Here is a 16,867-nt window from a genome sequence, read left to right on the forward strand (position 1 = left end):
ATTGTCAACAAGTTCCACCAATTCAAAGATTCTTGCAAGATCCCACAGTGCCAAGAAGTTGATCTCATGTAGGTTCCGCATCAGGGAATCACTCGTCATGCTTCTGCTTCTGGCCAGGTGACCCAGCTGCCATTGTGCAGGCAGTGGCAGCTGCTGCGGCACTGACACTATTTAACACTTTTCTTCATGTGGCGCACCGGGAAGGGGAAGCTATTGCCATCACTCCTGCCCTTTTTGCCCGCAGCGCATTGGCTAGGGGCAGCCAGGCAGGCAAGGCTGGCCACGAGCCACACTGGGGATGGCAGCGGCCGCACCAAAAAAACAGGCCATGCCAAATCAACACACTTGTATATCACATGTTCTATGTTATTGTATAGTTAAATATATGTCTAGAATGACCAAAACCTTGTATGCTTGCTTCTTAAGGGAACTTTCTCATAAACTAAAATCTAAATAGCCACATAGGACATTTCTATTATCTATTGAATAAGATCAAAATGTGAACATGCTCACATCTGACTTAACTTCTTTTAAGAGGAGCATTTTCAGAGTGGAATTTGTTGATGTTTCTAAAGTTAAAACAAAGCTTTACAATCTGCAATTTCAGACTTGAGCAACAGTTCTCATGCATTGCTTTCTGCATTGAGGTTTGTCTAGTTTTCTTCGGGCTACAAAGCTACTTCAGAAGGACAAAGGTTCCAAGTTCTTATCACTAAGAGCTATGGCAGAATTAATTTTCAGTTGTGTTGAAGATGGCAGGCAGAATCTTCAGCCTGTCTGTGTGATAGTTTTAACATCTGACCACCCTAAACAGAACTCCTATTTGTATATTTGTCCTTTTTATCCTTTATAAAAGGTTTTGTGACTTAAATGATGAAGAGAATGGAATGGAATGGAATGGAATGGAATGGAATGGAATAGAATAGAATAGAATAGAATAGAATAGAATAGAATAGAAAAGAATAGAATAGAATAGAATATTTCAGTTGCAAGGGACTTCGAACAATCATCTAGTCCAACTGCCTGACTACTTCAGGGCTGAACAAAAGTTAAAGCATATTATTAAAGGCATTGTTCAAATGCCTCTTGAACAGTGACAGGCTTGAGGCATTGACCACCTCTGTAGGAAACCTGTTCCAGTGTTTGACTACCCTCTCAGTAAAGAAATGCTTCCTAATATCAAGTCTGAACCTCCCTTGATTCAGCTACTTAGTTTAAGTAGCCTTCTCAGACCTTCTGAGCTTATGAGAGGTTTGTTACATGTTAAAATTATTTAAATTACTTTGTCTTCAAACAAATAAATCACCCTTCTTTAGGTGATTAAACCTTTATTTTTGAGCTACTTGATTCCTGGGAAGACAAGTCCTTTGGAAAAGGAAATATTGTGTTTCTGTTTAGTGTAAATGCGCTTTAGATGTTAGTGGTATAGTTTTTAACCAAATTCCACTAGAAATTTGTAGTTGTGCTGTGATATGTGCTTTATGAATTTTATGTGTTGCCAATGTTCTACATTTCCTTGCTACAATTATTCTGATGTTACTTTTTTCTTTTGTGTGAGCTAGCAAAACTGTATATTAAGACTCAGAAATCAGGCACTTACAAAAAAGTCATCCTGAAGAATTATTTTGTATTTGATCATTTTGTAGGTACAAGCCTTTGCAGAAAGTGGATGGAGTTCCAGATAGTTTCACAGGAAGTGGTCAACAGACAGGCACATCTGCTGAACAAACTATAATTGCCCAAAGTCAACATCATCAACAGTTTTTAGGTATGAAAAGATGTTATACTGTCGCCTCACTGATAATAGAACAAAAAGATACTCATAGGAGCTATATGTTCTGTATTGCAAGACTTCTGCAGTATTTAATATTCATTATGCAGATATTAAAAAAATGTGCAAAATCTATTTGCACCGTAGATTTAAAATATATTGCAATGCAAGTGTGGTGAAGACTGAGGCAAACTGCTCTGGCAGATGTGCTCTGGAGTTAAGGATCATGCCGAGGGACTGTGGAGAGAGTTCCTGAAGTGGCAAGACCTCAAAATTAGCACCAAGAGGTGCCTCAGCACCCCACCTTCCCCTCCCAGCAGGAAGCACTGAAGCTCTGACCCAGAGGCAGCTTTGACTCAGTGTGGGTGAGGTCAGGAGTGATGAGGTCCACTCCCCACCCTGTAACACCCCAGACAATGTATGGGACTAAACTGAGGTTCCTTTGCTTTGGGTAGATGCAAGGGAGAAATACCAACCAGATATTCTCAAGAGGTAAAAATCCTACAAAGGTTTACTGGCAAAAAATAGAAAATCAAGGAACTTTGGCAAAAGATTTAGTGCAACATAAAACACTTATTACGGCATCATCTTAGCCCATTCAACTTCGCAACCTTTAAACCCATTTGATGTTTACGTTCCATAAGAAAGTTTGAAGAAGAAAGGGAGAAAGACAGGAAAGATATAGCAAAAGAGTCATAGCTACCAACTCCTGAGTTCCAGCAATGTAACAGATAGAAAACTCCAAGATGAAGGTAGGGTTAAAGAATGACGTGCTTGCCTTGTGCTCAGCCTTCTTAAACCCTTGGCCCTTCATGGGCCTTCCTCCCAGGTGGGACTTCCAGTTATTCAGCCACTCAGGGGCTGGGTTAGGCAACACTGGGGGGATGCCTCCAGTGTTCTATTATTGACAGAGACTGCAGGGCTGGGGGGTATTTGGGGCAGGGCACCACCTCACCGGAGCAAGGCTGGACCGCCCCCTACTACACACATTCCAAGCATCCCAAAATGTCTCCAGACATTGCTCTTTCCAGTCTCTGACACACCCATACAAAAGCAGCTCCTAGGGTACAAAGTAGGTAAACAGGGTGGGGTGTGGCAGTTCAGGAAGGTAGAATGCAGTCACCCACCAGCTCAAGAGGAGAGCTCAGTTGGTGGTCATTACCTTCTCAGAAGGAGCTCAGCTATAGTATCCCCTTGGAGGGGAGCTATGTCCTCTGGACTTGCCAGAAAGGATGTGGTGACACAGACAGAGATGCCATGAAAACACGCAGCCATCTAGGTCTTGGGCTACAGGGAATGCCAGAGCCTGGCACTGGTACTGGATGGCAGTAGAGACAACAGCTGTGTGAGGTGTGGTGAAGTGGATTATCTGCTCAGCCCAGGGGCAGATCTAAGAGAGGAGGTAGAAAAGAAGTATCAGGAACTCTGAATGGTTGAGCCAATCTCTACCATTTCTAAGGCAAATGCACCAGCTGGCCACACCACAAGAAGAAAATGATTCTTTACACTCTCACTACCAGGCAGAAGGAGGGGACCTAAGAGATGAGGGGGAATGGAAACAGGTGTCTACTCAAGGCAGCAGGCAAATCCCCTCCTGGCCTACCTCACCTTCCCAGCTGCAATACAATAAGTATGTGGCTCTAGAACTTGAAGACCAGGCACAGAATCATCAACGTTGGAAGAGACTTCCAAGATCATCTAGTCCAACCATCAACCCAGCACTCCCATAATCACCCTTAAATCATATCCCCAAGTGCCATATCCAGATGCCTCTTGAACACAAATACAACATGGGCACTCTACAATATGGATAAAGGTCTGTCCAGGTTGGAGGAGTTGCCTAGAGTGAGTAAGTTTACCCCCTGCATCACAACTGCCTCAGTCAAGAAAAAAAGAGCAATTGTCATTGGTGACTCCTTTTTGAGAGGAATAAAGGCCTGATATGCTGACTGGACCCAACTCATAGGGAAGTCTGGTGCCTCCCTGAGGCCTGGGTAAGAGACATTGCCAAGAAACTCTGGAGCCTGGAACAGCCCTCTGATTATTATCCATTACTGATTTTTCAGGTGGTCAACAATGAAGTCCAAAAAAAAGTCTGAGGACAAAAAGGAGCCCCAGGGCTTTGGGATGAATGGTTGAAGGATCTGGAGCAAACAGTTTTCTCCTCTGTTCTGCCAGTTGCAGGGAATGATGGAGGTAGAAACAGGAAAATCATGCAGATGAATACCTGGTGCTGAACCTAGTGTGACCAGCAGAATTCGGGTTTTTTTGATCATGGGTTGTTTTACATGACACTGAGCCTGCTGGCAACAGCTGGGGTACACCTGTCTCAAAGGGGGGAAAGGATCCTTATTAGCTAGCAGGGCTCATTGAGAGAGCTTTAAACTAGATTTCAAGGGAGTAAAATCAGGAACACTGGAGATAAGCCTGGGGGTGGCATGCCACTGACAGATGGCATGCTAATAAGGTCCTTCAGTCTGTAGTCTTGATAGAGGTAGGAGATGGAGATCCATGCAGTAGCAAGGATGCATGGGTTATTGATGTGCTAGAAACCACAGAAGCAGCTGAGAATGGTCAAGCAGAAATTAGAGCTTCTCCCCCTGAAAAGACAGTGGATCAATAGCACAAGTGTATTACATCAATGCATTCAGCATGGGCAACAAACAGGAGGAACTGGAAGCCATGGTGCAGCAAAACTATGACATAGTTGCCATCACAGAGACACGATGGAACTGTTGTAGCATGGCATCCCCAGCCGGGTAATAATTGGCATTGACTCCATGATTCCAGAAGGCTGATCAATCGCTTTATTATACTATACTTATTAAGAAACCCATCGCCTTTACAAACAGTCCGATACAGTTTGACCTAATTGGTCCTTTAATTAAAACCCCATCACCATTGGCTAATTAATAAACTACCCTTTGGTAAACAAATCTCCATAACACATTCCACATGTTCACAACAACAGGTGCAGCAAGTGAAGATAAGAATTGTTCATCATTCTTTTCTCTGATCTTCTCACAGCCTTTCCCATCAGGATGCCTGGGCAAGTTGTGTGCCACTCTCTGTAGCCAGAGAGCTTCTGCCACAATGGAACAAGTCGCACAACTGATGCAGATGGTCTTTCAGGTCCTTTCCAACCCAAACCATTCTATGATTCTATAACCTGATCTTCTTCTATGACAAGGTGGCCTGCCTAGTGGATGAAGGAAAGGCTGTGGATATTGTCCACCTAAACCTCAATAAAACTTTTGACACTGTGTCTCACAGCATTCCCAGAGGAAGGGGCTGTTCATGGCTTGGATGGATACACTGTTTGCTGGGTAAAACACTGACTGGATAGCTAGGCCCGAAGAATGGTGATGAATGAAGTCAAATCCAGTTGGTGGGTGGTCACAAGTGGTATTCCCCCGGGCTCAGTATTGGGGCCAGTCCTGTTTAATATCTTTAGCAGTGATCTGGATGAGGGGGTTGAATGTGCCTCTGTAACTGTGCAGATGACCCCAAATTGGCCAGAAGTGTTGATCTGCTGGAGAGTAGGAAGGCTCTGCAGAGGGATCTGGACAGGCTGGATCAATCGGCCGAGGCCAGTGGCATGAGGTTCAACAAGGTGAAGTGTTGAGTCCTGTATTTGGGTCACAACAACCCCATGCAATGCTACAGGCTGGGGGAAGAGTGGCTGGAAAGCGTCGGAAAAGGATCTGGGGGTGCTGGTCAACAGCTGGCTGGACTTTAGATGGCAGTGTGTCCGGGTGGCCAAGAAAGCCAATGGCATCCTGGCTTTTACATTTGCTAATGTAAAAATGCTTATTAAATGTGTTATTGCAGTAATTGTACACTTTGTTTTGAATTCGTATATTGGGGATTTTGAGGCATCTCATCTTTTGGCACAACCTTGCTGTTACCAAAATCATTGGGATCCTTTGGCTATAGTTAGCAGGTTTTTTAATTTTCCTTTCCACTGTCCCCCTAGTTGACAGTGCATTTTCCCCCCCGTACCAGTATATCTGTTGGAAACACTTGTGAGAAATAGTAAAAGCACATGTTGGCTACAGTTGAAAGGCTTTTAAATTTCAAGTAAGTATATGCTGCTGAGTCTACTAAACCCTAACATGCATGTCAATGCAAAAGCTCTTTGGTTGATCAAAATAAAACTATTACATTATGTTGATCTCTTACATACTGACATTAATATTCTGAAAATTAGTCTTATCTTTTTTTACATACAAATACAATATGTATGTGTAATCATTTTTATCTGCTACCTCTTAAGAATAATTTAGCATCTTTTGTTTTAAAAATAGCTAGCTGGTTTGCTCACAGTTTTATTGCAACTTTAAAACATATTAAGTATGAAAGACATTCCTCTTTGGGCATTATGACCTTCTAGACTTTATTTCTTTACATCATCCTTAAATGTTTTCTGATCAAACTGTAATTAGCAGAATTTGCAATATCTTTGTTCTGTTATGTTGTCATGGAAACAGATGCATCTCGAGTACTTCCAGAGTTTGGAGAAGTTGAAATATCTTCTCTGCCAGATGGTACTACCCTTGAGGACATAAAATCACTGCAAAGTCTTTATCGAGAACACTGTGAGGTAAGAAAAGTATCTTTTCACAGAAATCATTCTTTGAAAATTCATGTTGTCTAGTGAGAATCAGAACAACAAGGTGACTGACACAAAACAGATTACAGCCAGCCTACTTGTATCTTATGTGATTCTCAAATATTTTGCTTATTCAGAAAGGACATTTACAAAAAGACCCCTGAAATTTCTCTCTTAACAGGAAAAAAGACCCCATGTAATAGAATACCGATACAGGAATGTAATAATGTGTAGATTTTGAGAATTTTAGATAAAACAAACTTTGGATAATATATATTCAGAATTGAGCTTTTTTAATATGAGATGGAATAATATTAAATTATTATTTGTAATGTTTATGTTAAAAACAAACTAATTTTTTTCTTCAAGTTTTAAAGAAGCAGGTTGCTTAAGAATTTAAGGCCGCATTTTATATTGAATAACGTGTTTTAAAATTATTGTTGAAGGTGCTTTAAAGCATGTAATGAAGTAACAAAATTAATGAAATAGGTTTCCTTTGTGTTTTCAATAGTGTTAAAAGTTCAGTTTAAGTGAATTCACCTGATATATGTGCTTAGGCTCTTTTCTGGAGGGCTGATCTTAGTCACTTGGCCTGATCTTAGCTTCTGGTTACACCAGTCCAGACAGTTGGAGAAATTTTTGCTCCAAAGTTATTAAAAAGGATATTATATGTTTATTTATAAGCATACATTTTAATATTTTTTCTGCAAAATGACCAGGGGCAGCTATACCCCTTGAAAGAATAGTGGGGAGAATCACTTAGAAGACTATCTGCACTGATTTTATATTTCTTTAGGCAATAGTGGATGTTATTGTGAATCTTCAGTTTAGCCTGATAGAAAAATTGTGGCAAACTTTCTGGCGCTATTCTCCCTCTGCTCCAGCTGACGATGTGGCTATTATTGAACTGAGGTCAGTAAATGTATCTTTGCTTACTGTTCAACATCATGATATAACAGCAGGAGTCAAATCAATAGAAGACTTAGTTTTACCTATAGGCTAAGAACCTTTTCTGATAGCAATAGTTTTTCAGGTTAAATTTGTGTTGTCTGCTATTTGATATATAGGGTGTTGGTATATGTCAAACTGCAGCCTTGAAATGATTGTATACATCTATTTTTTTTCATTTGGATTACTAGATTCAAAGTATCTTTTCACAATATGTTGTCTGGTCTGTTTAAATTGCAAGGACCATTTTTATCATATCTCTGCATTATTTATGGTCTGGAGCAGAACTTTGGAGGCCATTTTCCCCCCCAGTTTCATATGATGAAGTTAGAGTTTCAATTGGATGTAACAGAAACATCTATAAAGTTTTCATTAAATAATCTATTTCAAAATGAATTGCACTTATCTGTATGTAAATGCATTTCCATTTGTTACATTTATTCACAACAGCAATCTGAGTGAAATAGAAAGTCGACTTCCAAAAGGAAAACTTATTACTCTGTGCAAAAATGAGTCTATTCTGAAATGGATGGGTAACTGTGACCATGTGATGTACCAGGCTTTGGTGGAGATTCTCATTCCTGATGTCCTTAGACCTATTCCTAGTAAGTTAAACACAGATAACATTTCATAAGACTGTCTTTTGTTTTGTTTTATGTGGTGAGATTTTTGTGCCTCGTGAAACTTTTGGAAATGATTTCAAAGGATCTAAATGTCATGTGTGTATGTGTGTGATCTTTCCTTAACTTTGTTGACTAGAAAGGCATACTGGAGTTGATGTAAGCATTGTATTTAAAGAAAAGCAGAGTGGATGTTTCATTGTATTTAGGAAAGCCCATAGAATTTTTAAGAATATATTTTATTATGAATTATGACTTTTTTACTGCTAATTCTAAGTTTTTATCAAAGATAAATATGGCTTTTTTAATATACTAGTTCTAGTCTAACTGACAGCTGTGAATGTACTATGGCCCTAAGCCTGAGTCCAATAATGTCAAGACAGTCTTTCTGTTGACTTCAGTAGGCTTTAGTTTAAGTTTTTTATATATAAGTTCTAGTTGTTAAAAAAAGTAAAATATATATACTTTGTCATTTTAGTTTTGGATAATTAAACATTAATGTATTATTAGCGGCTTCTAAAACCTTATCAGTTTTGATACCTATTTAACCAACATAACACTATCAAACATCTTAAGACTTGTTTATTGTTCCAGTCTATTATAGTTTATTTTCGATTTCCAGTATGAAGGACTCATTGATTGATTCTGATATTATGGCAAACTGACCATTATCAGGAATAGAGCATTCTTTTATAGCATCCATGGTACTTTTTAATGGCTGCTTTTGGTAGTAAATGATTTTTAAATTGTTTTCCAGGAAGGCTAAATTCTTTTTAAAAACATTTATTGCATGTTTTGTATGTTGTGTTAAATCTTGAAATGTAATTATAATAACATATATATAATATATATATATATATGTATATATATCATATAAGATTAAAAGAATTTATAAAAGGAATATTAGGAACCAACAAGAAGACACCTGTAAAATGCCACAAAGGAATTGTGTTCCTCTAAAATGGTGACAAGGTTGATAGGTCTACTGAAGTGCCTCTATAGCAATGCATGCAGGATGGATAACAGACAGGAAAAGATGGAAGCCTCTGTGCACCTGGAAAGCTATGATTTAATACCATCACTGAAACAATGGGACAAATCACACAACTGAAACGCTGCAATCAATGGCTATAAACTGTTCAGAAAGCATTGGCAAGGAAGAAGGGGTGGAGGGGTTGCCCTCTGTGTAAAAAAAAAAATTGACTGGAGAGAGCTGTCTTTGAAAACAAGTGCTGAATGGGTTGAAATCTTTTGGGTAAAAATAAGGGAAAAGCCAACAAAGGAAACTTCATGGTTGGTGTTTGCTACAGGCTGCCCAATCAAGGGGAGCCTGTTGATGAAGTGTTCTTACTTCAGCTACAGGAAGCATCACACTCACAGGCTCTGATCCTCCTGGGGGACTGCCCTGACACCAGCAATCTCTCTTCCCACATCTTTCAAGACCCTGAAATTCAAGGTAGGGACTGGGAGGAAGAAATCCTTCCCATCATGGGAGAAGATCAGATTTGTTACCACCTGAGGAATCTGAGCATACACCAGTCCATGGGATGACAGGAGAAGCTGAAAGCCATTGTGCAGCAGGAAAACTATGACATAATTGCAGTCACAGAAACATGGTGGGATGACTCACATGACTGGAGTGCTGCAATGGATGGCTATAAACTCTTCAGAAGGGAAAGGCGAGGAGGGAGAGATGGTAGGGTAGCTCTGTATGTTAGGGACTGACTCAACTGTCTGGAGCTTAACGATGGTGTCTATAGGGTTGAGTGTTTAATCAAGAATCAGGGGCAAGGCCAACAAGACAGATATTGTGGGAATCTGTTATAGACCACTCAACCAGGGTGAAGAGGCAGATGAAATATTCTATAAACAGCTGGGAGAAGTCTTAATAATCACTAGCCCTTGTTCTCGTGGGAGACCAACTTATCAGATGTCTGCTTAAAATACCACACAGCAGAGAGGAAACAGTCTAGGAGGTTCCTGGAGTGTGTGCAAGAGAACTTCCTGACACAGATGGTGAGCCAACTCAGGAAGGTGCCCTGCTGGACCTGTTGTATGTGAACAGTGATGGACTGCTGGGTGATGTCTTAGGCAAAGCGATCATGTAATGACAGTTTTTGATTCTCAGACAAGTAAAGAGGAGTGACAACAGAACTGCTACCTTGGACTTGCAGAGAGCAGACTGGCCTGTTTAGGAAACTGGCTGAGTGAGTCCTTTGAGAGGCAGTGATGAAGGGCTAAGGAGTCCAGGAAGACTGGACATTCTTCAAGAATGAAATTCTAAAGGCGCAGGAGCAGATTGTCCCCACGTGTTCAAAGATGAACCTGCGGGGAAGATGACTGGCTTGGCTGAACAGAGAACTTTGGCTGTGTCCTGGTTTAGGGCAAATTTGTTAAAGAATCTGCAAAGGAGGGCCCCTCCAGAAAGCAAAACCCACACGGCCCCTCCCCCCAACCGGTTCGGGAAAAAATTCCTCGGAGAGAAGTGGAAAGAACCTGTTTATTTGACTGGCACAGCACCCCCCGCACACAAAATGAACAATACCAGCTGACACCACTCTGAGAAAGATGACAAAATCAGAAAGTCTCTTTCGGGGTGGTTGCTCTGTTCTCAGTCCCTCCGGCGCTGGGCCAGCTGCTGCAGCCAAACCTTCGGTGTTCCCGGGTCCCAGTCCGGAGCAGGTTCGAGATGGTCACAGGAACAGGAGAGGAGAAACAGTCCGGGAAGGAATTTGGACTGTTTAGCTAAACTAGCTAATAAGCAGAAGCAAAAGCGAGAGCAGAAGCAAGAGCAGAAAAGCAAGCAAGCAAAAGCAGCGAGCTGCGAGCTAGAAGTGAAAACAGCCCTATGTACTGCCTTGTCTCTGTGTCCTGATAAGGGAAACCCAAACAAAACTTCCACTTTTCAGAGCCAGTCTTAAAGGCACAGAACGGATGAATGGGGATACAAGCATCATAATGTCACTCCAGGACAGGCTGGAACTCAGGGAAAAATAAAGAAGGGTTTATGACCTTTGGAAGGAGGGACAGGAAACTCAGGAGGGCTACAAACATGTCATGAGTTTATGTGGGGAGTATATGAGCCAGCAGTGTGCCCAGGTGACCAAGAAGGCCCAAGACATCCTAGCTTGTGTCAGAAATAGTGGGGCCAGTAGGACCAGGGAAGTGATTGTTCCCCTGTTTTTGGCACTGGTGAGGCTGCACCTCATATTGTGTTCACTTCTGGGCCCCTCACTTCAAGGAAGATATTGAGGTGCTGGAGTGTGTCCAAAACCAGGCAATTAAGCTGGTGAAGGGTCTGGAGCACAAGTCTTATGAGGAGCAGCTGAGGGAGCTGGAGTGTGGGGAAAAAGAGGCTCGGGGGAGACCTTATGTCTCTTTACAACTACCTGAAAGGAGCTTGCAGCAAGGTGGGGGTCTCTACTCCCTAGTAACAAGTGGTAGGACAAGAGGAAATGGCCTCATGATGCACCAGGAGAGGTTTAGAGTAGATATTAGGAAAAATTTCATCACTGAAAGTGTTGTCAAGCATTAGAGTCACCATCCCTGGAGGTATTTAAAAGACATAGCTGTGGCACTTTGGAACATAGTTCAGTGGTGGACTTGGCAGTGTTAGGTTAATGGTTGGACTCAATGATCTTAGAGGTCTGTTGCAACTTAAATAGTTCTATGATTCCATGACCCAACAAGATGCATGCCAGAGTCCTGAAGGAACTGATGTAGTTCACAAGCCATTCTCCATTACATTTAAGAAGTCATGGCAGTCAGACTGCATCACCAGTGACTGGAAAAAGGGAAACATTGCACTCATTTTTAAAAAGTGTAAAAACAAGGTTTTGGGAACTACCGGACCAGTTGGCCTCACCTGTTACCTGTAAGATCATGGAGCATGTAAAGGAAACTTCCCAGTCTTACCATTCAGGAGAGTCTCTGGCAGTCACACTCCAAATGTCAGAGACTTTAACTGCTGGGACTAAAGCCTCTTCGCAGTGGTGGCTCCAGTGAGCTGAAGGGAGCCCCTGCACACCCCACTCACATGCAGTCAGACCAGGTTTCCTTACCAGTTCGACCCCAAGTGTCCCATAGCAATCTCAGGTGTCTCGTTCCATAAAGCAATTTATTCACTGCACAGCAGCACAGAAACAGCCTGAGCTGGTGCCTCTAAGGAGTCTCGTGTATGGTCAGACTGGGTAGTTTCCTTAACAGAGCAGATCCTCCTGGAAGCTACATCGATGACAGGGGGGACATTAGACACAGGTGACATGGCTTCACCAAGGACAAATCATGTCTGACTAATCTAGTGGCCTTGTACAATGGAGTGACTGCATCAGTGGAAAAGGGGAGAGCTTACAGATGTCATCTACCTGGATTTATGTAAGGCCTTTGATACAGTCCCCCAAAATATTCTGGCCACTTAGATGGTGTTGTGTTTTAACCCCAGCTGGCAAATAAGTACCACACATATGCTCCCTCCTCCACTAGCTGCATGGGAAATTAGAAAAAAGTAAAACTTGTGAGTTAAGAACAGTTTAAAAATTGAAACTAATTAAAATATAATAATACTAATATTTTTAATGATGATAATAACAATAATAATAATTGTAATGAAAAGGAGAGAGAGAAAAAAATAAAACCCAAGAAACACAAGTGATGCACAATACAATTGCTCTCCACCTGCTGACCGATGCGCAGCCTGTCCCTGAGCAGCAATTGATCACTTCCAGCAAACTCCTTCCAGTTTATATCCTGGGCATGACCTTCTATGGAGTGGAATATCCATTTGGCAAGTTCAGGTCTCCTGTTCCAGTCATGCTCCCTCCCAGCTTTTTGTGCACCTCACTAGCAGAGCATGAGATACTGAAAAGTCCTTGACTTAGGGTAAGCTCTACTTGGGAAATACCAAAACATCTGTGTCTTATAAATATTATTACAGAATCACAGAATCATTTAGGTTGGAAAAGACCTCTAACATTGAGTCCACCATTTAACTAATCACCACCTTGTCAACTACACCATAGCACTAAGTGTCACATCCATTTTTTTTAAAACCTCCAGGGATGGCGACTCCATCACCTCCCTGGGCAGTCCCTTCCAATGCTTACCAACCCTTTCTGTGAAGAAATTCTTCCTGATGTCCAGCCTAAACCTCCCCTGGTGCAGCTTGAGACTATGTCCTCTCATCCTGTCGCTAGTTGACTGGGAGAAGAGGCCAAGCTCTACCTCACTACAACCTCCTTTCAGGTAGTTGTAGAGAGTGATAGGATCATCCCTGAGCTTCATTTTCTCCAGGCTAAACAACCCCAGCTCCCTCAGCCACACCTCATATGACTTACTCTCTAGATCCTTCACCTGCTTCCTTGTCCTTCTATGGACTTGCTCCAGAACCTCAATGTCCTTTCTGTAGTGAGGGGTCCAGAACTGGACACGGTACTCGAGGTATGGCCTCACCAGTGCCCAGTAGAGAGGGACAATTACTTCCCTGGTCCTGCTGGCCGCACTATTTCCGATACATGGCCTTCTTGGCCATCTGGGCACACTGATGGCTCATGTTCAGCTGGCTATTGGCCAACACCTCCAGGTTATTTTCCACTGGGCAGCTTTCCACCTGCTTTCCCCAAGCCTGTAGTGCTGAATGGGGTTGTTGTGACCCAGGTGCAGGACCTGGCACTTGGCCTTGCTGAACCTCATACAATTCACCTCAGTCCATCAATTTAGCCTGTCCAGACCCCTCTTTGTAGGGGTGATCTGCTCCAAAACATTCCACCTTGGGTGGATCCCATCCAGTCCCATAGACTTGAGTATGTCTAACTGATATAGCAGGTAGTGCTATATTTGCTAGGTGGAATGAGTCTCACAACTGGAATGCTGGGATGAAGGGCTACAGGCTGTTTAGGAGGGATAGGCAGGGCAGGTGAGATGGACATGTGGCACTATATGTAAGGAAGAGGTTTGATTGTACAGCCCTTACAGCTGGCAGTGATGTGGTGGAGAGCCTCTGAGTGAGGCTTAAGGGGATGGAAAACAAAGGAGATATTATAGTGAGTGTTTATTACTGATCTCCCAGCCAGGATGTAAGCAGTGATGAGTTCTTCTGTAAGCAATTAGGAGAAATCTCTGGATCAGTAGCCCACATCCTTATGAGAGATTCCAACTTCCCGGACATCAACTGGCCATATCATTCTGCTGTGACGAACAGGCCTTGGGAAGTCTTGAAGTTTGTGGGAGGTAACTTCTTGTTACAAGTACTCTGTGAGCCAACTAGGAAAGATGCCCTCCTAGACTTGTTTGTGACTAGAGAAGGACTCTTGGGAGATGTGATGGTTGGTGGCTGTCTTGCCCACAGTGATCAACAGTTGGACTCAATGATCTTAATGATTCTATGATCATGCAATGTTTGAGTTTAAAATTTTCAGTGTAGTGAGAAAAAACATCAGCAGAGTTGTTACACTGGACTTTAAGAAAGCAAACTAAGCTATTAAGGGAGATATGTAGCAGAGTACCCTCAGAATCTGCTTTGAGGGCTTAGGGACCCACAAGTTCTGGTTAGTTTTAAAAGGTATTTAAAAGACATATAGATGTGGTGCTTAGGGACATGGTTATTTGCTTTCTTCTACTCCTCATGAACTTTCCCTGATCACCATGACCATTCAAAGATAATTGAGAGTGGCCTCACAGTGAAATCAGCCAGCTCCCTCAGCACTCATGGGTGCACTGATCAGGGCCATGGACTTATGCCTCTCCAATTTTTTAAATGTTTTCCTAACTGGGTCATCCTCTATTGAAGAGAAGTTTTCTTTGCTGCAGACTTTTCCTCTGGTTTCAGAGGCTTCAGATTTCTGAAGGTAGTCCTTACCAGTAAAGACTCAAGTGTAGAAGGCATCCTGTACCTCAGCCTTTGTCATTAGGTTCCCCGCTCCCATTCAGCACCAGGCCCACGTTTTCTCTGGTCTTCATTTTTTCTGCTGATGTACCTGTAGAAACCCTTAATGTTGCTCCTCAGTTTCAACTCCAGTTTGGTTTTCCTAACCCCATTTCTGCATACTTGGCCAGTGTCTCTGCATTCCTCCTGGGTCACTTGCCCCTTTTTGCAGCTCCTGTGTGCTTCCTTTTCATGTTTGAGTTAAGTCATGAGCTCCTTGTTCATCCATGCAGACCTGTCACGTTTGCTTGATTTCCTGCTCATTGTGATGGACTATTCTTGAGCTTGGAGGAGGTGATCTTTGAATATCAAACAGGTTTCCTAGATCGAGAGTGCTCTCCAGGACCGTCTTCCATGGGATTCCTCCAAGCAGGTCTCTGCACAGGCCAAAGTCTGCTCTCCTGAAATTTGGAGTTGTTATCCTGCCATTTTCCTTTTTCCATCCTCTCAGTATACTCAACTCCACCATCTCATGGTTAATGCAGCTCAGACTCCCCTCAACCTTCATATCACCAACAGTTTGTAAGAATTGTAAGAAAAGTTTCCTTGTTTGTAAGAATTTGGTCCAGCAGTCTCCTTTTCATCTCTGTTTTGCCAATTACAAGCTCTTTTTTTTCCATAACACTCTGCTTACCAACTCATTCCAGTACTCCTTCACTTGACTGTGGGTCATCATCTCCATTCCCCTTTATTTCTAGTTTAAAGTTCTTCTCACCAGGTTGGCCAGCCTGTTGGTAAAGATAGTTTTGCCCCACTTGGTCAGGTGGATCCCATCTCTAACAGTCTTCAATCTTTAAAGAAGGGTCCCCACAGTAATAAAATACAAATGCCGATTGTCATTGCCAGCTGGGCAAGCAACTGTTGACCCACAGGATACTTCCATTCCCCCTCAAGCTCTTGCTTTTCACTGGAAAGACCAATGAGGAAACTACCTGGGCTCCCATACCCTTGACCATTGCCCCTAGATGCATGTAGTCACACTTATATGCTCTAGGTCTCCTCTGGCAGTATTGGTGTCCACATAAAGATTTGCAAGGAGTAATAATCCGAGGGTTGCACAAACCTTGTCAACATCACCGCAGCATCCCAGATCCAATCCCCAGCAAGCAGTAAATCTTCCAACACAGCAGGTCAGGTTGGCAGATATGGGCCCCAATCCCCATAGCATGGAGTCTCCCATTATCAGTTATCACTTCCTTCTGGTGCTGCTGCATGGCTCAGGCTTAACTAGCTCTTGGACAGAGTTGCCAGACCCTCATCTGCTGTGAGGGTACTGCATCTGTTCTTTGTTGGAGATATGCAAGTGAAGCAGGAGCCTTCTTTCTGTTTCCAGAAGTCATAGGCTTCCAGCCTTTGCAATTTCATAATCCAATTAGCACAGACCACCTGATTCTCCTTCAATACAGCTGAGACTTCAGGCTGCAGGGTCTTGAAAAAGATCCAAGAGTTCTCTTTCTCACCTTCTCTGATACTGCACAGTCTGCTGACCTCTTCCTGCATTTCCTTGGCAACACAGGTCCTGTTCCACTGCACACCTTCTGCAGGCAAGGAAACTGTCCCACTCTGCCTCAGCCTCAGCAAGAGACCCCAAGCACTTGCTGTACTCTGAGCTGCATCTTCCCTCAGAAGTTTGGTCTGGATTGAGGCCTCTGACTTTATGGGGATAGTTGCTCTGATGGCTGAAAGTGGTACCCCGTGACACATTAACACCATTGCTGAGGACAAGGATGCAAACTGATAATTCTATTTTTGAGTTTCATCTTTTTTTCTTTTCTTGATTTTCAGTATGTCCTGGTTTAGGGCAAATTTGGGAGAAAACCTCCAAAGGGGGCCCCTCCAGAAAGCAAACCCACACGGCCTCTCCCCCCAACCAGTTCGGGAAGGATTCCTCGGAGACAAATGGAAAAAACCTGTTTATTTAACAGGCAAAGCACCCCTCAGCACACAAAATGAACAATACCGGATGACAACACTCTTTCACTGCTCTGAAAAAGATG

The 16,867-nt window shown here is 42.6% G+C and overlaps 1 protein-coding gene across 1 annotated transcript in view; it reads left to right on the forward strand.

Annotated features, from left to right (window-relative positions):
- The window catches only part of LOC128946102 (transcription factor RFX3-like), a 154,979-nt gene that overhangs the window by 81,964 nt on the left and 56,148 nt on the right, over positions 1-16,867 (forward strand). The window contains exons 7-10 of the mRNA XM_054290006.1: positions 1,647-1,768; positions 6,262-6,374; positions 7,180-7,295; positions 7,782-7,936. Coding sequence (XP_054145981.1) covers positions 1,647-1,768; positions 6,262-6,374; positions 7,180-7,295; positions 7,782-7,936 — 506 coding nt within the window. The remainder of the gene's footprint in view (positions 1-1,646; positions 1,769-6,261; positions 6,375-7,179; positions 7,296-7,781; positions 7,937-16,867) is intronic.

Source organism: Melozone crissalis, unplaced genomic scaffold (genome assembly GCF_028551555.1).
Source record: "Melozone crissalis strain CALT ecotype California unplaced genomic scaffold, PUWL_Pcris_2 ptg000074l_1, whole genome shotgun sequence".
Classification (NCBI taxonomy): Eukaryota; Metazoa; Chordata; class Aves; order Passeriformes; family Passerellidae; genus Melozone; species Melozone crissalis.